The following is a 24,320-nucleotide window of genomic DNA, read 5'->3' on the forward strand; positions in this document are numbered from 1 at the left end:
AGGCACAGGGTCAGACTGAATTGCATATGGCCATGTCTGAACTGGGGTGGCGGAGTGGGCTAAAGAACGGTGATGGATTAAACCCAGATCTTTTGACTGGGTGGGAGTGTTTGATTGATTCAGATGCTCCGTCCATCACCACCCCCTTTTGTACCGCTTTTGGCCGCCATGAGTGTGGCAGGGTATGCTCAGACGTGAGTCCCTTGCTCACTTTGCCACTGGATTCAAGCAAGCCGGGCTGAAGACGGCTGGAATGCCAGAAACCGGTCCTCGGAAGCTTGTTTCCGGTCCAGGGAAGAAATGGCTTGGCAGTTCGGGCTGGACTGTTCCCATGAGGCACAGGGTCAGACTGATTTGCATATGGCCATGTCTGAACTGGGGTGGCGGAGTGGGCTAAAGAACGGTGATGGATTAAACCCAGATCTTTTGACTGGGTGTGAGTGTTTGATTGATTCAGATGCTCCGTCCATCACCTCCCCCTTTTGTACCGCTTTTGGCCGCCATGAGTGTGGCAGGGTATGCTAAGACGTGAGTCCCTTGCTCACTTTGCCACTGGATTCAAGCAAGCCGGGCTGAAGACGGCTGGAATGCCAGAAACCGGTCCTCGGAAGCTTGTTTCCGGTCCAGGGAAGACATTGGCAGTTCGGGCTGGACTGTTCCCATTAGGCACAGGGTCAGACTGATTTGCATATGGCCATGTCTGAACTGGGGTGGCGGAGTGGGCTAAAGAACAGTGATGGATTAAACCCAGATCTTTTGACTGGGTGTGAGTGTTTGATTGATTCAGATGCTCCGTCCATCACCACCCCCTTTTGTACCGCAGGTCCACTTGTAGCATTTGATTTACAGGCCCTGGGCACACACAGTGCTCTTTACTAGGGACTTATCAGTAACCTAAATATACCAATCATGGAGAAGCAATCATAATCACAATTTACACAGGGGGTATTTGCGCTTTGACCCTGATCAGCAGTGGCAAAGTGCCCAAAGCATCTAAGCCAGCAAAAACGAAATCCAGCACACAGTCAAAAAATGCAGGAGGTAGAGAAAAATGTCAAGTTAAACCTGACAAGGAAGCCAAGTCTAACTCATGTCCCCTCCAGCTGAAAAGTGGAGAGAACTACCCACCCTCCTGGGAGTTCTCATCACCAAGGCGGAAGAATCTGGACATACCACTAGCATTGACGTGTTCTGTTCCAGGGTGATGTTCCACCGTAAAGTCCATCCCCTGTAGGGAAATGGACCACCTCATCAGTTTAAAATTTTCACCCGTCTTTTGCATCAACCATCTGAGGGCCCTGTGGTCTGTCTGAACCCAGAAGTTAGTCCCAAACCCATCATGATGAATGATTCATGTGCATTGATAAGCATTCTAGAAGAATCATAGGTTAAGGGTATCTGGTGAGTGAAGGTATTACATCCACCTGATGTTCATCTAAGGCATTACGCAGGACACAAAAATGATTTATGTGGTTATTTCCTGGCAGATTTAGAATTTGTAGGTAAAAAAAAAAACGAAAAGTACAATTTATGTGGCTAAAAAAGGTAAGCCTATAAATGGGGTGGTCACATCAACAAGAGCTGGGAGCATGTGCAAATCCAAATGCTAATCCACTAGTGTGTGCTGTAAACAGTGATGGAAATAGTAGAAATGTAAGTATTCTAATGTTAAAATGTCCAAATGTGTTTAACAGGGAACTAGGGAATGTTGTGGGGTATAAACACAAGATCATATAGAAAGACCAGATGGTAACATTCAGACATAAAGCTTGTAATGTTCCTACAAAATTTAGAGAGAAAGTTAAAGAGTTGATAAAAGATCTTCGTGTCAAGGATGTCATCAGACCCATAGAGTCATCTTGGATTTCGCCTGTAGTGTTATCGCTCAAAAATATAGGAGACTTTAGATTTTGCATTGATCTCCGCAGTCTTCATAAAGACTTTTGAGTGTATAGACACTCTCTCCTAAATTTACATGAAGGAGTGTCTAGGTTTGTGGGAACATTGGATCTGGCTTGTGCTTACGGCATTTGTCACTCCAGAAGGGTTGTTTTAATACCATGGAATGCCATTTGACCTGGCAAGAGCTATCTCAATCTTTAAACGTCTTATGAAGGCAACTCTTAATGGGATAACATGTGCTGTCACCTTACAAGACCAAATTCTCGTTCAAGGTAAAAGTTTAAGCAAACATGATGCTGATGTGGTAGCTGTGTTTGAGTAGTTGAAGTAAAAAAGGATTAACATTAAAGCTAACCAAATGCAAATTTAGGTGTAAGGAGGTGCAGTTCCTAGGACACCAAATTTCCGAGCACAGCATTAAACCCAAGCAGAAACATGTGCAAGCTATTACTGAAGCACATGTTCCTCAGACTAAAGATCAAATCAACTATTGTCTTTCTTAGGTATGACTGAATTTTATGTAAAATTTGTGTATAAGTATGCCACTAAAGTAGAAACTCTGTGTTTGCTGATTAAAAAAACTACATGTGAATGGGGTTTAGATCAGCAACAAGTATTTGATTAAGTGCTACATAAAATGGTGAATGCTCAACTTTCACAAAACGTTTGAACTTGGTGAGGAGTGCATAGTAGCAATTATTGTTAGTAATTGTGGGGTAGGAGCAATATTGATGCAACAAGATCAGCAACAAGTATTTGATTAAGTGCTACATAAAATGGTGAATGCGCAATTTTCACAAAACGTTTGAACTTGGGGAGAAGTGCATAGTAGCAATTAATGCTAGTAATTGTGGAGCAGGAGCAATATTGATGCTACAAGATAGAAGTAATGAATGAGCCGTGTAAAATACTTTCTGAACACTTCGGGAGTCAGAATGGAGTTAGTCAGTAATTGAAAGAGAATTGCTGGTGTGCCTGTGGGCTGCTGAATATTTTTATAGTTCGTAGAGCAGAAGAGGTATTCAGTGTCGGAAACGGACCGAGGAACAGCAACCACCGAGATCTGCTTCTGTCATATTTAATAACGTGTAAATTTGTTTATGGACTTAACTGAGATATTAAGATAACACAGAAAAGGAAAGGACAGATATGATATCTAGTGAGAGATAAGAAAGACATGAATCCTCATGAACTCAGCAAAAGATGGTAGAATCAGCACAAAGAGAAAAAAACATGAAAAAATATGAGATGCCGTCCTGATTATTTAATCCGAATATGGCTTTACTTTAACTCTCTCGTGCTTATAAAATACTTCACTTCAGTGCAGACCTAATTTATTTTTAACGCTTCTCAAATGTTGGCACGTTAATTTGTAGGCAGTGGTTCAGTTGAAGAGTTTTTTCGCATTATGAAACGGCAGTTTACTGAGACGGAATGGAAGTCAATCACATGTTTGGATAACGTCTGGACACAGTTAGACACATTTTACAGGCACTGGGTAAGAACATATATTTTTTGCAAAATCGTTCTATACTATTGTTTCTGTCCCAATTAACTTATTGCTGATTATATATGTTGTAGCTAGGGTGTGGATACTGTAAATCACAGCCATTTTACTTAATGAATGCTTCCTTACAAGTAAGGCTCCTGTATTCGTATATGTGCTTCCTGCTTTGTTTCCATCCTCAAGAACAAGGTAACTCTGTGACTCTCAGTTATGTAAAGCTCTTCAAATGAGGATTTCGTTGTGTAAAGCTCTTCATATGCTGATTTCCAAGCTTATTCCATGAATGTATGTGTCATATGTAACCTTGCCTCTCCTTCTCTACATGTTTGTGTGCCCACACCACCGAATAATGTGGAATTAAACCTTATTCTTTATTCGTGTTGGTAATTTTTTTACTACGGTGTCTGATATTTTTTAGATTTATGGTGCAAGACTTAAGTAATGTGTGTAGTGTCACCAACCATTTGTAGTAGCTGACCAGCATAGCTCTTTTGTTTGTTTAGGAAACAGTCATTCGATGCACTCCTGCATCCTTGTGTGCCACCAACCCGTTTAAAGTCACTTCGAAATCACCTGGCCAGTAGGGTACTCCAAGTCCACAGGAGACAGTGGATTTCGTTATGAGGAGGAAGACTCAGGAGATAAGTAAGGTTTGTGGCCCAAAGCACCCATTCTGCCTTTGATGAAGAAGACAATCTACCTAAGACCCCCACTGCCGACATAAGATATGAAATAATAGATGCTCACTTTCAAGGGACCTTGGTACCGTCTGAATCATAGTAGATGCTGAATGACAAACGAAAGAAGTGAGGCCCAGCCTCTGCAAGGCACTGACGGGCGCAGGAATGGCCCAGCCTGCGCATGTTCTGTGCAGAGGGATGAAGAGACGTGCTATATACAGCTTAAAGCAATTACAGGTACTAGAAGGTCCAAGGGCCACCTCCTGGGCCCGTTAGCAGGTTGGAATTCGTAGTCCCCATGATGAATGGTGCAAGTGATCCCCTCTGATACATTTGACCAAAAACAGTTGAATCTTCATGCACCACAATCCTGTTAGCTCCCTGTAGTGACCTGGGGAAGGGCACTAGAACCCTGCAGTGGACAGTGGGGACACGAAGGGAACCGGACACCACGTCCGGTGTGGGGTGTGGGAATGGGGACTGCAGAGGGACGAGGAAGAGGGGACGGACGTGTGCATGGGCAGCACAGCAACTGTTGTATCAATAAAGAATCTAAGCTCCTTACCTGTCTCTCGTGTGTCTGTGGGGGGCGGAAAACACGACAACTGGCAAACGAAGGCGGGATCGTCATCTGGCGACCATCACCCACAGACGAGCAGAAGAGGCTGACGCATGGATCAAATCCCTTTTACCCCGAAATACAGAGCAACGGAGCCAGGAGCCCACCCTGGTCTGCTGACCAACAGAAGAAGCATCGGAAGGATGGCAGCGATTGTTGCGACGTCGGGGAGAGGAAACGGAGCCAGAAGCCCACCTTGGTCCGAGTCAAGCAGACAAAGAAGAAGCGATGCGGGAGCCCACCCCGACTGCCGAAGAAAGCGGTAAGAGTGCTGAGGCTGGCTGAGGCTGCACGTAAAAATAAGGCTTCCGCAAGTGAGACGAAGAGCACACGAGTGTGCCTGCAAAGAATTAAAGAATAAAGACGTGCAAAGTTTCAAATGAACTATTGCGAGAGCTGGGGCGGCCATTTTGAGGACAGGCAGATCGTGCCAATCAGGAGCGAGAAACAAACGACGGCCATCTTAAGAGGTCAGGCAACAGCTTGAGGGACAGAAATCTCCGCGACTAAGGCGGCGATTTTGAAGTCAGGCAACTAAGCCAATAGGAGCAAAGGACAGCGCGGCAGCCATTTTAAAGTCAGACAGCCATTGAAAAAGATAGGAAAACAGAAATAGAGTGATAAATACATAAAATTAAGAGAAAATAGTGGAAATACAGCACAAAACAGAGGAAACAAAGGGGCAAACAAAGAATTAAAAAAAGAAAAAGGAGAGTGCCAAAGAAGGAAAATGAGCGACAGTGAGAAGCAGAGCATGCAAGCAGTATTCGGAACCGCAAGCAGGCATCAGGTGGGAGAGATGGATCAGACAATTTGAGCGCTACATGTGCGCCACAACGTCCCGGATAGCAAACAACTGTACATGTTTCTGAATCTCGCAGGGGATGAAATAGAAGATCTGCTCCTAACATTCCCCAGTGATCAAACAGCGGACTACAAGGGAGTGATACAATGTCTCACACAGAAATTTGACCCCCAACAAAACGTTGATTTTGAGAGGTATACATTTAACACTGCATGCCAGAAAGGAGAAGACAGCCTGGATGACTTTAAAGACCTTTATATTTGAACTAAATCCCTATAGCATGCAACCATTACAAATTTGGAAGGCCTACTCCAATATTTCTTTATAACACCCCAGGGACATTTTAAGCAAGAGGTTTATTGTTCAAACAATATTAATAATTGCAACGTTTGCATAATGTTTACTATTAGACTGGTTTCAAGTGAGATCACTTTTGAGTTTTGTACTTAATTTTTATTGTATTATAAGTTTTGTATGTGTTGTGTTTAATCATGTTTTCAAAATGTAATAATGTGCCTGATATTTGAATGTAGTCTGAAAGATAAGTTAAAGTTCACATGAAATATTTGCATAATATCCCAAACATTATTGAAAATAAATACACGGGCCATGGCAATTCATTTACGTGACCCTGAACTAAAGTGCAGACTCAATAATTTTAGCTTGTGTAAGTGTTCACATATACATTAAGGTGGTCTAATCCAGCTGTTTTAATGGACCCAACACCATAGTGTGATCTTTATAAAAGTGGCATTTTCAGAATAGTACCTTCAAATCTGATCTTGCCATTAAAGAGAATTTGAAATTACAATTCATATGAGTGAAAGAAGTATTTCTTGATTTTCTCCCAAACTGAAGTGTTCACTTATTAAGCGTAGTAAGGTAATCCAGTGTTAGTCTTTTGGAGAGGTTGGCTTGCTACAGTGAAAAACGACTTTGAGAGTTTTTCATTGTTAAGGCATGTAAAACGTAAGTACGTATGTCCTACTTTTTAAATACCATGCACACTGCCTTATGAACCCTTAAGGCCTGAGGGATGACTTATTGGTATTAAAATGGAAGGTTTAGGCTTGGCAAAAGGTTTATTTTGCCAGGTCGAAATGGCTGTTTAAAACTGCACTGCAGGCTGCAGTGGCAGGCCTGAGACATGTTTTAGAGTGCTACTTTACTGGGTGACATAATGAGTGCTGCAGCCCACTAAAAGCATTTAATTTAAAGGCCCTGGGTACATGTAGTGTAATATACTAGGGACATATAAATGGACCAATCAGGTGTATATCAATATTACCATGCTCAGGGGACAGAGCAGAAGCTCTGTACTACTGGTAAGCAGGGGTTACGTTCGGAGAATCCTAAAAGCCAGCAAAAACGGGTTCAGTAAAGGAAGGCAAAAATCTTGGGTGACCCTGCAGAAAGGGACAAGTCCAACACAGGCTAACAAGAGAAGATTTGTTTGATACAGCCTGGCATCTGCACACAGTTAGCACTAAGGCAGATGGGGCCCATGCTAAAATTATTTGCTTGTGGTCCAAAAGGGGCTGCACAATCCCATTTTTAATGTAGTGTAACATATGTGCAAATTGTCATTTACTACACCACCAGCTTGGCTCAACGGAGAAACCAGATATGATGCTGGTTTTTATATATCTGTATTCTTACATGTATTTCATAATTTGGTATATTTCTCTGACCCAGCCCTACCGACTTTCATGATTTGAGCTGCCTAATGAGGAGAGTTAATTGCTGTCCTTCCCCACCTGGTAGAGCAAGATCGCTGAACATACTAGGCTTATCCTAGGGAGCTAGGATCCTGATAGAGGAAGGTGGTGTGATAGGAATCTCCACAGATGGGAACCGCACCTCCCTTAACTTGGCTTGCAGGATGTTCAAAGGGAGGACAAGCCAAAATCTGGCTGCAGTCACCACAAGTTTCTTTGACGTTTTAGAGGGAAGAGCCCTCACCTGCGACTTGTGTGGACTACTTTATTGACTCACTAGGGCTGGTTGCTCTATTTCTTTGACTCCCTCTCAGGCCCAGTAGAGGGTAAACTTGATGTTGACCCTGAAGAAGAGGATCACCTGATATCTGTGGGAGCAGTCCAGCTGCTGTGCCTTAATGAGTGAGGCACTCTGGATATGACGCACAGTCACCCTACACAAGGTTGAATAGCCCCTGGTAGCTAGGGAGCTCTGTGGAGGATGTGGGGGCTCTGAGAAGCTGGAAAGGCACTAGCTCAGGAGAATTCAAGGGCTGGATAAGAGGGCAGGTCCAGAGTGCCACAGCTGAGCTGCTGCTAAGGAGGACACTGTAGCGGTGCCTAAGGCTGTGGAGGCAGCAGTTCTGTGAGGAATTGACCATTGCAAGGATGCATCAGAAAGTAAATGGATACAGATTCTAACAGAAGCATCCAAACAGCGACTACCTCAAGGAATACTGTTCAGACTGTAGGAGAACCATATAACACCCTGAGCATAACTTTGCATATTTCTGAGGAGGGGGGGGGGGTTACCCCCAGAGAGACAGGGGCACACACATAGTTTTCTAGATTTCTGTGACCTCCTGGAGCCTCTGCTAAACCCCAAAAACCCTATGTGCAGATTAACTCTTCCTGAAGGGAGAATATCTGGGAAAGCTAAGCTTTTGTGAAGGCAATGGGGCATGTCTGATGGTCAAGAGTGATTGCTAGGCATCAATATGGTGATCTGTTTAAAAGAGGGGAGGGTAAGGATAGAGAGGCGGTAAACTGGGGGCATAGTTAAAGAATGAGAGGGGCGCCAAGACATACTGACAGCAGGAAGATGATTGTAAGATATTATTGATTGGTAGATGGCTGTTATGCTATTTTTAGAAAGTCAGAAGGACCATGGGGTCATGTGATAGAGATATTATAGGCATGAGAGTGCCTGAAAGAAGGCAGGAGGAATAATTTGAATTACTGAAAATAATTTCTGAAGTAGCATTGATGAATACTTATTGTCATGTTTTAGGGAGTTTTCGAAGGATGTGTACTCATTTCAGTGACTTGATTTTTATGGGAAGGTTGTTCCAAATTTTTCTTCCAACCTTTTTTAGGGACTTGCCTCCAAATCTTGTTTGAGTGATGGTTTGTGCTCAGAGGTGGAACGTAGCAATGTATATGTTTGATGGAACTTGAAGAGGTCTGATAGATGTTCATGGGATTTTGAGTTGATGGTTTTGTACATTATACAGATGACCCTGAGTTGTATTTGTGGTCCGGGATTAACCAAGATTGCTGTGACCTGAAAGAGGATACATGTAATTTTTCTTCAAGCTGGAAATGATCCTTATGGCTCTATTTTGGCAATGCCACATATAAAGGAAATTACTGTTGTGCGGGATAATACCTACTGGTGAATGAATGCTCAAAACTAAACTGTGAGGTTTGGTCAAGATTTAGGGGGTTTGTTGCCTATTATGGCCTTTCTTTAGGTAAGTGGTTTCCACCATATTTAGTGTGCAAGGCACCTTTAGTATGGGTTCCAATTGGTATTTTCACTTACATGTTTGAATACTTTTAATGTTTTACTTAGTTTTGAGTTCTGTGTGAAATAAAGTACTTTAAAAGTCTGGATAATGATCTATTGAGTGTTATGTGAAAAGGAAACACTGCTTAATTTGAGCTGGTGGTTTCCGGTGCTCAAATCCAACATGAAGAGGGTGTGTTATACACTAGCCTCCGTAGAAAGCCTACAGAAAGAAACACCCTTCTTGGATACAAGAGTCACCATCCACGTGCCCTTAGCGATGGTTTGCCCTTTGGCCTATTCTTGCGTTTTCGCAGAAATTCCTTCCACAAGGAAGACTATATGAAAGAAGCCCAGATATTGAAAGCTACGCTATTAGCTAGAGGCTGTCCCAATAGAGTGGTAAGAAACTCCCTTAAACGAGCTTGGTTTTGCCCCAGAGAAGACGTACTCGCCATCAAAGAGAAAAACCCTCTGGACAGACTCATCTTTGTAACCACATTTGGCATTCACACAACAAATTGGAATTTGATCAAAAATATAGACTCCTGTATAGAGACTCCTATGTTTGCATACAAACGGGGCAAAAATGTAAAAGATCACTTAGTACACTTTTCTACACAAGCAAACACAAGACAAAAGACATGAACACTTGAATCAGTCTGGGGCCTACCTGAAAACAAAGGCCATTTCAAATGTGGCAACTGTGCTGCATGTACATTCAAATCAGATACAGATACCTTTGAACATGCCAATGTGAGATAGGTCTTACATTTATTTTCAAATTGTAACACTAGAAATGTTGTTTACTGTAAATGGTGCCCATTTCATCTACTATACATTGACAAACATCGCAAGACTATCAGAGCACGCATTGGTCAATACAGGAGGAGAATAAGATGTTCGTTATAAAGTGACCCTTTGGTATCGCACTATATGGAAAAGAATCATAAAATGGATTAAATGAAATGGCAGGTCATTGACAAAGCAACTGTCCCCGAAAAAGGAGGGTACGTATCACACATCTTACAGATACTGGAATGTCAATGGATAGAAAGGACTAACTCCATCATTGAAGGACTCCATACAGGGGAAGAATGGCGTGGTTTTGTGGCCACTCTAGCTAACTGATTTACCCCATCTGTGGACCTATGTTCACATGTACACTGTATACAGCAATATGCCTCACTATGTAATATTTTCACCTGATTGCATTTGTTTATCAATGACTCCCAACCTTGATTGCTGTTGACCTCAATACAGGACCATCCCTCTGTCACACACATGCATATTATGGTGACCTATCCCTAAGCATAATCCTCCCTTGCAAACATGTCCGTTGTCAAGTGCCTGTGGAGTCCTGCATATTACACCCGGGACATGTTCATATTTGGCTGGAAATATAGGCACCATACTAGGCACATCCATCAGTAACATGGTACTGCCTTTACCCATCACTGTTACATACAATTAGCATTGCCTTACAAATCAACGTAAGTTCCACCAGTCTGCTGACTACAACTATACCGTCCAATTATTTGGGCCAAGCCATTGTCCCCAATTCTGAGACCCTTTTTAGGCCTGGTGACCTACAATAGAGATGGAAAAGTTCCTCCATTCTCCTTCTATCCTTTCTATTATCCTTTTTATTTCTTAATTTTTCATTTTCCTCATTATTTATTATATTTCCGAAATTACCAGCTCAGATAGCGCCTTGCCCAGCACAGGCCGTCCTTCATTCTACAATGCGCGTCATGTAATTCTACCATTTCTTCTATGCGATCGACCTCTGTGTTATTGCTGGACACAAGATAGAATGCAACCGGCAGTGATCACCAGCACGGTCTGCCGTTCTCCCATTTTTTGACGGGATTACTCTCCTATATTGCTCCGCAGTGGGTGCCGCTCCTTGTTATTCTACAAGAGGAGACGGACTTGTGTGGTTCTTCTTCCTAACGCGTAGCAGCTGTACGCGTCCCTGATGTAATCCTGTGGTCATCGATGCTGCAATTCGTTAAGAGCAAAGCCAACACGCTTAATCCCCTCTTTATTAGCCGTTGATTGTCGACACTGGCCCCTACTATATTGGAAATTCTTCTATTTATTTTTGCAGAAACACGTACAAACAACATGCGCTGTCGTGTTCTATCGTGTATAAACAATTATCCACTACACAGACTGCCATGTTATATGGAAATGGATGCTGGTCATTGCTCATAGAACACTTCAAGATTGCCCTGCCCCTCACTGGGGTAAGTCCCCTTTTCATCCACCTGTTCAACATCAGTTCTCCCTCACAGTATCTTAATATGAGGTCTCATTGCCTTTTTGCTATTTTGTTTGTTTCCGGCTGAGGGCCCATGTGAGTACCCTTCCTATACCCTCACTTCCTTTGGGGTGCGCCATTGTCACTTGTACAGCTTATTCATTTCTCAGGTACTTGTGTATATGCTCATTATTATTATAATTGATTTACTCTAATTTATCATCATCCTACAGATGTCCCTGCATTGATAGGTCCTGAAGAGACCCCTTACTGCTAACAGAGTTGAAACCCTGTCGACAATACTGAAAGAGAACCATTTATCAGTCTCTATTACCACATTAGAGGACTGTATTTATTTTGTACTAAATTAGTGGTCGACTTTGTCATATGGAAACTATTTTTCTGTGTCACAAAATGTCACGTAGTGTTATATAAGTTCCATGTTCACTTAGGGACACTACACACCTATTTTGAATATAACTGTGAAGATTTATGTATTTAAACATTCTGAACTTACTAGTATCACGTTGTATATGGTCATACTTCCCTTTTGGACATCCTCCTATCCCTATTTATTGCCATTGTGCATTTCAGTACTGTGTATTGTTTAATTTTTTTTTCTCAGGAACCAATGTTTCTGGTTATAAATTACGTACCCTGGCTCCTTGTGAGTAGGGTGTCCCTTGTTTCCCTTTACACATCTCATTGTAGTAAGGACTGCTTGGGAATGTAATGTTCAAATACTAACTGGTTATATTCTCCTGCGGAGATGTGGCCTAATGGCAAGAGCAAATAACTTTGGTACTGGGGCTCAACATCCTGGAATTCTGAGCAAATCACTTGGGGCCTGATTACGAGTTTGGCATCCTACAGCGGATGGTGCAATGTGCCATCCATTGTAGAACCACTAAACCTGTGGTGCGACTGCCCGCCAGATAAGGAGTTTATTCCTGGTCTGGCGGCTGTTTGACAGCGGCGGTATGTTAGGCTTATGAAAGAGCCTCCCATGCAGACCTGTACTCTCAGAGCGCCACCTGCACCTTCCTGCACAGTGTGGCATGCATTCCAGACCGAAGAGGAACTTGGGTGAAAATTTAGGGCCCCCCTGCATGCACTTCCTGGGCCCTGAGGCAGCAGGGGACCCTGTTAGAGCCTCCTTAGTTGCCTCACCGCCACCCTTTTCATGATGGGCTCACCGCTACGAAATGGGTGGTGGTGATGCAGCTCGATATATGCCCAGCAGTGCTGCTGCAGCACCACCAGCATATTTCTGCCTCTGACTGCTTTGTGTGAAAGCCACAAGATCCTGGATCCCTGGCAGTTGCAGCGGTCCTGTGCTGGCCCGGTTGTCGCTATCGGAATACTGCTGGTGGTCCCACAGTGCAGCGGCGGTCAGACCGCCACCATAGGTTCGGCGGCCCTATAGTACAGCCGAACTCATAATCAGGCCCTTAATCTCCAGATGCCTAAAAAATTACCTTGTGTAACGTAATCTGGTGCTCTTGTAATGTGCTCTAATATGGGAGCACTATTTAAAACTACAAATAATAATAAAAAAATTCTCAACTTCTCCCTTCCTCCTCCATTGCTACATAAACCACATATACCCTACAGATTTCCATAATATATGTTTGACATGTACATGTGTTCTGATCCAAAGGCCCAGCTGTAAATCCTAAAAGTACTTGGGCATGATTTCCAGTACTCTAGTGTAACCAACCAATGTGAATCGATATTCTAAATTAATTGCTTGGTTTTGAGAGTTGTAATATGAAGCACAGGAGTTGAAGAAATAAATGAAGCATAGTCATAAAAGTGTTAAACTTCTCAGATCTTATAAATGCCCCATGTGGTTGTGTAAAATTCAGTGAATCATTTTCAGAGTTCCATAAGAGAAGGGATAGGAAGATAGTTTGAGTTGGTTGTCAAGTATGCACAGACTATATTAACAGCTGAAGCATCTAAGACTTTAGGGAATGAAAGAACCTTTCATAAACTCAAATTAGCTCTTCTGCTCTGGTTTTAGAAAATGCCCCAGGTTCCAATGTACCTACAGCTGAATTCTTTAAATTAACAAGAAACCTACTCTTACAGTCTTGCATTCGCACTTTAAAGCAGTGTGTTCATTTCATTTTCTAAATATTTGCCGTTTTAAGTAACACAAACCAGACCCAGGAAGGCGCCAGAGGATTGATCGTGACAGACAGGTAATAGACTTTACACTTAGTTACTAGAATAGCCATCAGAAGAAAAGATTTGAGAGGTCTGCATATTCATCACATGTGTCTTACAGAGAGAATAAGATCACGACACATATTTTACAGTTGTAATACACATTCATGCTGGCAATATGCAAAGAGTGTGGGATCAGGCATGACCAGACCAACCATACATTGTCCAGAGATAGGGTTTGTGAAACTTTATTGAGGTTCTAGTGTAGGTATCGGGCTAATGTAGATTCATGACGTAAGTAGGGGCCCTCCAGGAGATAAATTTCAGTGAAATCTCTCAACAGGATATTAGTGGAGGAGTAAGGTAATGAGATGAAGTCTTCCATTGTGAACCCATCAGATAGTTGAAAAAGAGGTGTAGCAGTGGGCCATCAGTGCATGGATACTGTACCCAATATGTGGAGATTGTTGTTGGGGACTGTAATGTGCGAGTGCCTAAAATATGGAGGGAGCAAACAACAGCAACAACGTCTTCAGCGACTGTACAGTTCAGCCGTGCCAAAATTGTCACTGATGGTTATTAAAGTTGTTGTGTGCAGGGGGTAAACAAGGGGTGCGGGAGAGAGAATTGGTGAATGCCCAGTGGTACTTTGGGAAGAGAAAGCAGGTGGTGAGGCCCTGCAGGAGGTCACAACCAGTTAAGCTATCAGCTGACACGAGTATTGGCCAGAAATTCCTGCTGGTAAGCTATTTGATATGAGAAAAACAATGTGTTTTGAGTACTCTAGCTGAGGTGAGGCTGGGCAGATGCTAGGAGGAATCAAAAATGGGCTATGCAGGCAGTTGGCCAGTCATGTAATGAAATGTATGGGGGATAAACAAGTCATCAAGACATCAATGTAAGAGAGCACAGTATACTGGTAATCGGGTATATGGGTAAAACCGGGACAAAATGGAGTTTGAGCCAAGGAGTATTTTGCTGCTGAGTCTTTAAGACAGAACTTAAATTTAAAGGGTGTGAATAATTTGCTTTTGTGTAATTATGTGGAATTCTGCAACATTTTAAGAAATTACACAAAATTACACAAAATGCAATAGTGCTACATATTAGCATGACATCCTTCCTTTTGTCTATTTTGGAAACAAGCGCACATTTTGTCTTTAACAAATAGGGAAAAGATACAAGAGCCATGTACACCAGCTACTTGCTTTCTGGCCATTCGTGTTGGTTGCATGCTCCTGTGTAAAAATGTTGCTAGGGTGTCACTATGCCACAAGGTTTACTTTTGGGAACTAGCATAACAAATGTAACACAGAATTCGCAAAATTGCTCCGGCACAATGAGAATTCGCTCTGGCCTATTTAAAATATGTTTCTAACCATCAAATGCACTACAAATACACACAATGTTTGCCAACCGTCTTGTAATGGAGGAGCATCATTTCGGTAATTCATAACTCCAGTGTGCCAGGGCTTGAGGTGCCATGGTGGAAGTTTCAACAAGGTTGCATCCCAGATTCCCTCAAAGTAGGTCTGGTATCACCCATTCTAAAGAAGCCCACGGCTGACCCTACGGACCTAAACAACTATCGCCCTATTTCCAATATTCCTACCTTGGCCAAGCTTCTGGAAAAATGTGTTCATCTACAACTAACGAAGCATATTGATCACTTTGACCTTCTTAACAAATACCAATCAGGCTTCCGTGCAGGTCATAGCACTGAATCAGCCATGACACATAATTGACGACGCACTGCTAATCCTTGATCAAAATGGATCCTGTTTACTCATCCTGCTAGACCTCTCCTCAGCTTTTGATACGGTCAAACATGAGAACCTGTTAGACCTCCTGGAACACAGAATGTGTCTATCAGAGGCAGTGCTAAGTTTGTTTACTTAATTTCTCCAAAACCGGACACAACAATTCAAAGTCAATAACTCCCTGTCCAAGCCCGTCCCAGTAACTTTGGGAGTCCCGCAAGGGTCCTCACTATCCCTGACATTGTTTAATCTTTTCATGGAACCTCTCCCCGAAATTCTACACTCTTCTAACGTGCAATTTCACATGTATGCCGACGACACACAACTATACCTTAAGATCCACACCCTAGACGATATCGAATTGCTAAGTACAACGCTTAGGAATACCCAAACTTGGCTGGCAGAAAATCATCTCAAACTGAATGCCCTAAAAACTGAATTCCTTCTAATATCTCCACCCACCCAAATCCCCAAAATGCAAGAATGGATCAAACATATTACGACGCTCAACGTTCAACCTACCAATGTGGGCTCAGCGAAGTCACTAGGAATAAATCTGGACAGTAACCTCAGCATGCAAAAACATAACAGCAGTGCTACAAAGGGAGCAAACTTTCAGATAAACACACTGAGGAAACTGAAACCCTTCCTACCACACAATGACTTCAAGCAAGCAGTACAAGCTCTAGTTATACCTAGAGTGGAATACGGATGTGTCTCTCTCTCTCTGGCCTACCCAAAGCATCAACAGCACCGTTAAGAGCCTCAATCAATGCAGCATCAAGACTCATAACTGGTTCTAAACGAATCTCCTGGTCCTACAATCCTCGAACTGGCTACCTCCGGAAGCCAGAATTCATCTGAAAATAGCATGCATGATCCACAAAGCCATGCATCACAATGCACCCAGCTATTTAGCACAGAAACTGACGATCTCGGGTGGGATCAGACCCTAAAGAAATGCAGAAAAACTACTATTGAAACCACAAAAATTAAATAAGAAGAAAACTTATAACTGAACCTTCTCTGGGATGGCACCTAGAATTTGGAATGCCTTACCCCCAGAAACCAGACTTAACCCCTCCACTGCTTCTTTTAAAAAGGAAGTAAAATCCATTCTCATGGCCAAATTCACATGATTATGATCTATAGAAATCTCGAGACGAAATGCACATGCGCTCCCAACCTGACTTTGATAAAGGACCATCTAAGCAACCTAGTCATTCTGTCTCACGCTACGAGATAGACTTTATGTTGCATCTTACTATGTTGTTTTTTACAATATGTTTTGTACATGTGTTGTGATTCACTCTTATTTGCTGTACAAGTTACATTTAATGACTGTATAGCGCTTTGATATCCGCTAGGATCTTGTTCGCGCTCTATAAAACGTTCAAAATAAAATAAATAAATAAATACAGCCTAAATCGTAAGATATACTTGAGTTATCAAGTAAACAAAAAATAGGTTAAGGAGTATAGAGAGAAAGTGGACTTTGAGCAGTCCCCTTCAGCCATTAGCTTTCATGTGTTTTGCATGGTTTGCCATTGTTTAGATAGGCTGTCTATCAAGGCTGTGGCATTTCGAGAATGGTACACGACACCAAAAAGGGAGAGTTACTCTAATGTGCCAAAAGAGACCGGAATATGCCATCAACAAAAAAAGTATATTTTCCTCTTGTGCTCCACGTGCCTCCTAAATTGTTCTTTAAAGAATCAAATAATACCCACTTATTATTCATATTAAACAGTCACCATCTGTTATAAATGATATGTCATGATGAAGGTGGTGATCCCACCGAAACTCAGTGTTGACACATTTTTAATAAGTTAATTGTTGTGAAAAGGAATTGATTTAAATATTTGAACACTATGTGAATGTGATAGATGGTTTTATTCTTTGAATGTGTTTTTAGTGCATGCAAGTCCTGTGCTTTTAAACTGTGAATAGTACTTCTTTTTTACTATAGTCAGACAGGGAATGATTTTAAGAAGGGTTACATTATCCTATTTGTGTTCCTGTTATGTTGTTGATGGTGCATCAAGTAGTCGTTGTGTTAGACTGCAAATGTGACATGCAACTTGAAAACTTGTTGTTTGTTCTTTGGTGTATTTTCTGTGCTGACACAGCATTTGAATAACCAATTTATAGCTGTTTGTGTAGAAAGTGCTTGCTGTTTGGATGCCTTAGCCTGTTATTGAGGCACACTGCTGGCCATCAATCACCCTTGTACATTATTTTGTTATTTTTGCTGTCATTATAACATGTTGCCAGATTTACAGATTTTATTTTGTTCCCACAGTAAAGAAGTGTGTGTATGTAGACTTTCTTAAAAGTGCAACAAAAATACTTTTTTTTTTGTTTTTGTCCTCATCTCACCTATAAGCATATTGCAGAGTGTTACAGCCGTTGTTATGGACCTGGGCTCCCTCCGGCTAACTGCACTTGCTTAGGTCTCCCGACCAACTCCTTACACTGGAGTTAAGGTGTAATCATAGGACCGGGAACCTTCGCCCTTAGTTACTGAAACAGTCTCAAATCTCGGCCCATGATAATAAGAGGTTGCCAAAGGCTGGTTAAAGTGCTGCTAGAGCCAACAAGATCAAGGCGAGCCATCTGGATTGCTAATTTAAGCCAATCTTCCGTTCTTGGGGGGCTTGGGTCTTTCCACTTCACACATATTTCTCTGCACGCCAGCAAGATAAGACATAATAATAATCATCTATCGTTCACTGCCAGGTCCTTTGTTAAGGATCCATCGTCCGCGAAAAAGACTAAAGACCCATTGACCACTATGTTCATATCAAAAATCCTGCACAGACAGTCCCCAATCCCTTTCCAGAACGGTCCCAGCTCTGGGCACTCAAAGAAAATATGGATGTCATTAGCCTTAGGAGCCATACATCTATGACATTTCGGCTCGGGGGTTGAGGCAAATTTTGCTATTTTAGCTGGGGTATAATAAATACGATTAGTCACAAAAAAGTGATTCTTCTTTAAGCTAACTGATTTTGTAAATTTATAAAGAAGTTTTAGGGAAGGTTCTAAAAGATCCCCTATTTCAGATTCAAAGGGGGATTGATTCCATACAGAAGCCTGTGTTGAAATGTCCTTATCATCTGCCTCGACCAGCTTTGTATACCAAATCGAAACTTCTTTCTTCAACTGTTGGGCCGATGTGAAAAGAAGCCCTGTATCCCAATCTCCCCTTATACCCCCACTCTCCGCCTCAAACCAGGATTTCAGTTGTAAAAACTTAAATTTGGATATACCAGGGCCTATTCTGGCTCTCAATATTTCCCACGAGTGGATACCATTTGCATCTCCCAAATCTGACCAAATAGAGACACCAGCTCTCTTAATAGGGACAGCCAATCCATCTTTAAGACAGAAAGGAGTCCCCGGAGACTCCCAGACAGGGGCGTGGTCGGAGTAATAACCTATCCCACACCTAGTCCTTATTTTGAACCAGATTCCTAATGCATTTTTCAGGACCTTCAGGCGCATTTTAAAATAAATGTAGGTGACCCAAATTTATAGAGAAACCCTTCTACACTACCCCCCCTTCATTTTTTGCAACAAAAATACTGACCCTTTGTGAGAAAGGTTGACTGCAATATTTTGCTCTGAATGCTTTTCAGATTCGCCAGTTGTGAGTCAAACTTCATCTTCATTCTCCTTTTCACAACACATTTGTTTGAAGTTACAGCTTAACTCTGTTCATGGCAGACCATTTGGCAAAGGAACCTATTAGTCAGCTTCCATATTGTTGTAGCACAAGGAGTTGCTTTGTTATGGGGTTTTATTTCTTGGTGAGGACATTACACAATAATTCACCCAAATTTTACAAAACCCATTTACTAACATTGAGCAAGAACTTTAGGCAGTGCGAATGCTTGGCTGTAATTTCCTGGAAAGAGTCCCTGATCGTCAGAGGACATTTTCTCCTCCTGTTTCACATTTGCATAGCCCGATGGGGGAAATCTTTGTGATATTTTTTCTTTTCCCAACAATAGTAATTGACTGAAAATTCAAATATATAATTTTAACATAAAAAAGTATGTCCCAAAACGCAAAAATCGCTGAGTGGAATGACATCAAATTTAGCAGAAAGCTAAATCTTGGTCCAGAAAGTTTTTTCTAATTTGGTGTGAATCCGTTCCTTAGGTTTTGAGTAATTAAGGTTCAAAAATATTTTTATATCTGTACAGTTGTGTTTGTGAGAGTCTTTCAGGGGTCGTGCAAATAAAAAAATAAAAAAATTGGGCCATTGGATTGGTTGAGAGGTCTTTTATTCTCGCCGGGCATCTAGCTCCTGAGAGAGCCCGCACTGTGATTGGCTGGCCGCAACATGAAGAAAACTGTCACGGCCACCATTTCAGTACACGGGACTCAGTCCTTGTGTCCTGAAAATAAAAGAGAAATTAGGTATTAAGTGGCAGGTTAGGCCATGGGGACGTGGCTGTCTGTGGGGGTTGAATGCAGGTACTGGCTGCAGGCAGCCAACTCCTGCACTAAGCCATACCATGTATGATCGTTGGCAGTTGCATGGGATTGGACACTGGAAGCCACCACCTACAGTTATGCCCAACCCCTTTTTTAAAACATATCTATTTACTCCCACCGATGTTTAGCAGGGGCCAGCGTGCCCCCTGGACTCTGGCGGGAGTCCCAAGGGCTAGTGGGAGTCCCCAAGTGCAACCAGGGGCCTCACTCTCTCTAGCAGGACATTCGTTGGGTAAAAATATATTTTTTTTCCAAAAAAAGGGGTTGGGTCTGAATATCTACATTGGCTTCTAGTGGCCAAATCCATGCAAGGTGGGTAAAAGTCGAGGAGTTGGCGGCCTGCGACCAGGCCCTGGGGTTCACTTCTCAGCGGGGGTTGGATGCGTGGCCTGGACTGTGACCAGGCCCTTCGGCCAACCCTACACCATGCATGCGTAAAGGCTGTTCCTGGCAGGGCCTTCACTGCCTGCAGGAGTTTGGACTCAAGGCCAGGCCACAGATAGAAAACTCCTGGATTGTGGCCAGGCCTTGCGTCCATCCCTTGCAGGCAGCCAAGCCCCCACTTTGGCTGTGTGCAGCGGGATGTTGGCTGCCCGTGGGGTGTTGGAAGCAGGCCCTGCAACCAGCTCCATGCAGCGCATGACAACAGGCCATGCGTGGCGGGGGCTTGGCTGTCTGCGGGGATTGGATGCAGCGCCTAGCCGCAGTCTGTGCGCATCATGGTGTTGGCTTTCCATATGGTAATAAAATATTGAAAAAACCCTAGCATTTCACTGAAAAACAACGGTTAAAGTAATGTATCGGGTGAACATTTATGTGACAATGTAACGTTTTGAACAAAAAAAAATGACATTCATCAGTTATAGTTATGTCAAATAACTATAACTCATGCCCTAAAGTATCTATAACTCGGGCCGTCACCATGCACTGCAGATGTCCTCACCTATTACAATGTGTTCAGTCAACATCATCAATAGCATTACTGATGACAACTGAACTGACATAATTGATGACAGCACTGTGCATTGCAGGGGCGTGAGTTATAGTTACTTTAGGGCATGAATTATACTTGAGATAACTATATCTTGAATTCCAGTGTTTTATTTTTTGTTTTAAAGTGTTACGCTGTCACTGACATTTTCAGCTAACTATAAAGTTACTTTTACCTATGTTTTTTTAATATATTCACTGAAACAAACAAACGTTAAAGTATTATTATAGGTAGGTGTGACAAAGGTCTGATTTTGTTTAACAAAAGGAAAAAACCCTTTGAAATTCACTTAGCAGAGCTAGCTATAACTTGCGCCCCCGCCATGCACTGCCTATGACCTCACATATTACATCACTCATGACATGTTCCATGACATTATTTACAACATCAATGGCATCTCAAACTACATAATTGATGAAGTCACTGATGACATCATCCAAACTTCTTTTACCCGCACTGCGCTATAAATGGGTATGACATTAGAGCTATGATAGAAAGTAAGTACAATATAGCTCAGAATAGCATCATTAATGCTATTACACATACAACTCCCTTGTAGCAAGCATGTATTATGTGCAACATTGACCCTATACCGTTCACTTCACTGGTAGCCTAGTTCACATTATCAATCACTGACAGATACATGGAAAACCCTAATTGTACAGAGTGTTCAATATGTATGCAACTGTTCAGCGAAAGCCAAGTTCCTCAAGATACTCAGCGTCTGTTGCAAAATAAAGGCCCTATTATGGACAGCTTTTATCTATATAAAAATCCTTCACATTCACAATGAGGTTGATATTAGTGAAAAGTTGATACTGTAAAAAGCTTTTACTCTATGGAGAGAGTTTACTCTATACCACACTGTTTGCAGACAGTGAAACTCTAAGAAGAAATAGACCACAAAGTATTAAAAATTATCTGCCATGTACAGTGTAAATTCCATGCAACACTTGTCAAAAAAGACACTATTCGCTTAAAGTAATCTAGGCCTCAAGGTGCTAAAGATTATACTACCTGCTGCCTTCATACTGTGGTGAAATCTTTGCAGATAACCTATCTACTGAAGCAAAAGAAGAATGCGTACATAGGTTAGGAACTGGTGCACATAGTCTTCTATGTTATGTAGAACTTGTCTTGCTGAGACGATTTTGTTTATTAAGTCAAAGCTGCTTACAATAGTTAGTATCTATTACGTAGAATCTTTGCCCTGTTTGAAACTTTTTCTGCCTAAGCAAAAAGGTTGTGTGAAACATATTGGACGCAAATTGTCAACTTTCATCTGCAACCAGAGCTACTCTTCAATTCGAAGATTTATAGCATGTTCAATACCTCTACACACCTGTGATGCATAAGAAGCACAAGCAGTTTGTAAAAACATACAACCATTGGCTGGACACATGCTGTACAAAATAAGGTAGAAAAGTAATATGGTTACCCGCCACTTTGTGAACTATAAAACAAACTAACACACTCATTGGATGATCCATCAGTGATGTCACGAGTGATGTCATAAATGATGTCATTGAACATGTCATGAGTGATGTAATATGTAAGGACCAAAGCAGTGCATGGTGGGGTGCAAGTTATGATTAGCTCTGCTAACTATAACTGGTGATTTTATGTTTTTGTTAGTTCAATATGTTAATGTTGTCACTGACATATTCACCAAACTATAACGTTACTTTAACCTTTAATTGTTTCAGAAAATCAGGTTATTTTTTCAACAAAAACAAATTTTTGTATCGCACATAACTAAAACATTAATTTAACCTTTTGTGTTTTTCAGTGAATGTCTAGTTTTTTTTTTAAAAGTACAGTAATATTTTATTACCATGCGTAAATTCAACCCCCTGCCTTTGTCTGCGTGGAAAGGGGTTGGCCCAGGGCTGCGGCCAGGCCCTGTGGCAAACACCCCACATGCAGGCAACCTCACGCTGTGCACAGTTGGTAATCCACTCAGAGGCAGTCACCCCCCCCCCACAGACAGCCAGCCACACGCTAAGCACAGCCTTACCCCAAGCATTGCATGGGGTTGGCCGCAGGACCCGGCTTCCAGTCAGGTCATCTGTCTTACTCCATGCAGGCAGCCACCCAGAGGCAGCCAACCCCATGCCACACATGCCTTTTGGTGGTTTGTGGCATGGGGTAGCTGCAGGGCCTGACTTGCAGCCAGGCCCTGCTTCCAACTCCTCAAAAGTAGCTGTCAGCTAGCTGCACACAACCTTTGTCTGTGCACAGCAGGGGGTTGGCCATAGGGTTTGACATGCCGCTAGGCTCTATTGCTGGCTGTCAACTTCTCACCACACATTGCCTTTGGCGTACGCAGCATAGTTTTGACCTTTGGGCCCTCGGACCCCATCCCCTGGGGCCAAAACACATATATTAAGAAGAGGGGGTCATACAGCTCACCTCCCCAAGCCTTAATAGGCCCTTGTGGGAACACATCCCCGGGGGCCAAATACAATAAAAAGGGGGAGATGGGCCATGAGGCCCTCCTCCCCAATCCTTCTTCGGCCCTGGGGACTCCATACTCAGGTCCAAAATCTAAGATGAGGGGGTGCCTTGCAACCCCCCTTGCCCTGTCTTATTTGGCCTAAGGGACCCCATCCCCTAGGGCCAAATAGAATTAAAAAAGGGGGAGGGGTCGGCGATCCACTCCCCGAGTCTTTTTTGTTTAAAAAAAGAAGGCGGCACAGTCCTCCTCTTTGCGCCTTATCAGGCCCCAGGGAACCTATCCCCCGGTGCCAAATACAGTGGAAAAGGGGAGGGGCTGGGGTAAAATTTATTTAAAAAATTGGGTGGGGGCTGTGCCCCCTCCATGTGCCTTATTATGCCCTGGGGGCACAAACCCTTGGGGCCGAGTAAATAATAACGGGAGGGAGTCACGCAGTCTCTCTCACTGAGCCTTATTAAGCCCTAGGAACCCCATCTCTCAGGCCAAAATTTAAATAAAATGGGAGGAGGGCTGTGCAGCCCCCTCAACGATTCTTTATTGGCTCTGGGGACCCCATCATCCGGGGCCGTACATTTAAAAAAAAAAAATCCTGCCACTTGTCAAAAATATATATGGAGAGAGGCATCAGTAGGGTCCCCTCCCTGCTCAATTAGGGCACCTGGGGCCCCATCCCCCAGGGCTGGTTATCTTTAAGGGGAGGGTGATGCACGGCCCACTCCCTAAGCGTTTTTTGGCCCCATGGATCCCATCCCCCCGAGTCCCAGTTTACTGAATTCTCTCTGAGCCATTATAGACCCCGAGAAACACATCCTTCGGGCTGTGCTTTTTTTCAAAAGAGACGGGGGACTGTGGGGCCCCCCTCTCTGATCCTATTTTTTGTCCCCTGGCACCCACCAAGCACATGTTGGGTGTTGCAGGGGAGCGCTAGGGCCCCGGTGGCCTCAGGCGGCTCCCCGTATGCTGTGCGAGCCGTACTGGTGCTCCCAAAGGGAGCTGCTATTTATGCTGCTCCCTCTGGATAGGAGCAATTGGTTGTTCTGTTTCCCTGCCCGCATCAGGTCAGGTAGGAAAACAGAAGACAAGTCTGTCCCCAGCTGGCTGGAGCATTTTTAAAGCTCGGATCAAAGTGAAACAAGGCTTAAGCGCACAGCGTTGGGTTGAAAGGATG

General features: G+C 42.9%; 1 protein-coding gene across 1 annotated transcript in view; it reads left to right on the plus strand.

Annotated features, from left to right (window-relative positions):
• AASDHPPT (aminoadipate-semialdehyde dehydrogenase-phosphopantetheinyl transferase) overlaps positions 1–24,320 on the plus strand; it is a 254,795-nt gene that overhangs the window by 93,619 nt on the left and 136,856 nt on the right. Inside the window, exon 3 of the mRNA XM_078657030.1 lies at positions 3,279–3,400. Coding sequence (XP_078513156.1) covers positions 3,279–3,400 — 122 coding nt within the window. The remainder of the gene's footprint in view (positions 1–3,278; positions 3,401–24,320) is intronic.

This window comes from Lissotriton helveticus, chromosome 8, assembly GCF_964261635.1.
Source record: "Lissotriton helveticus chromosome 8, aLisHel1.1, whole genome shotgun sequence".
Classification (NCBI taxonomy): Eukaryota; Metazoa; Chordata; class Amphibia; order Caudata; family Salamandridae; genus Lissotriton; species Lissotriton helveticus.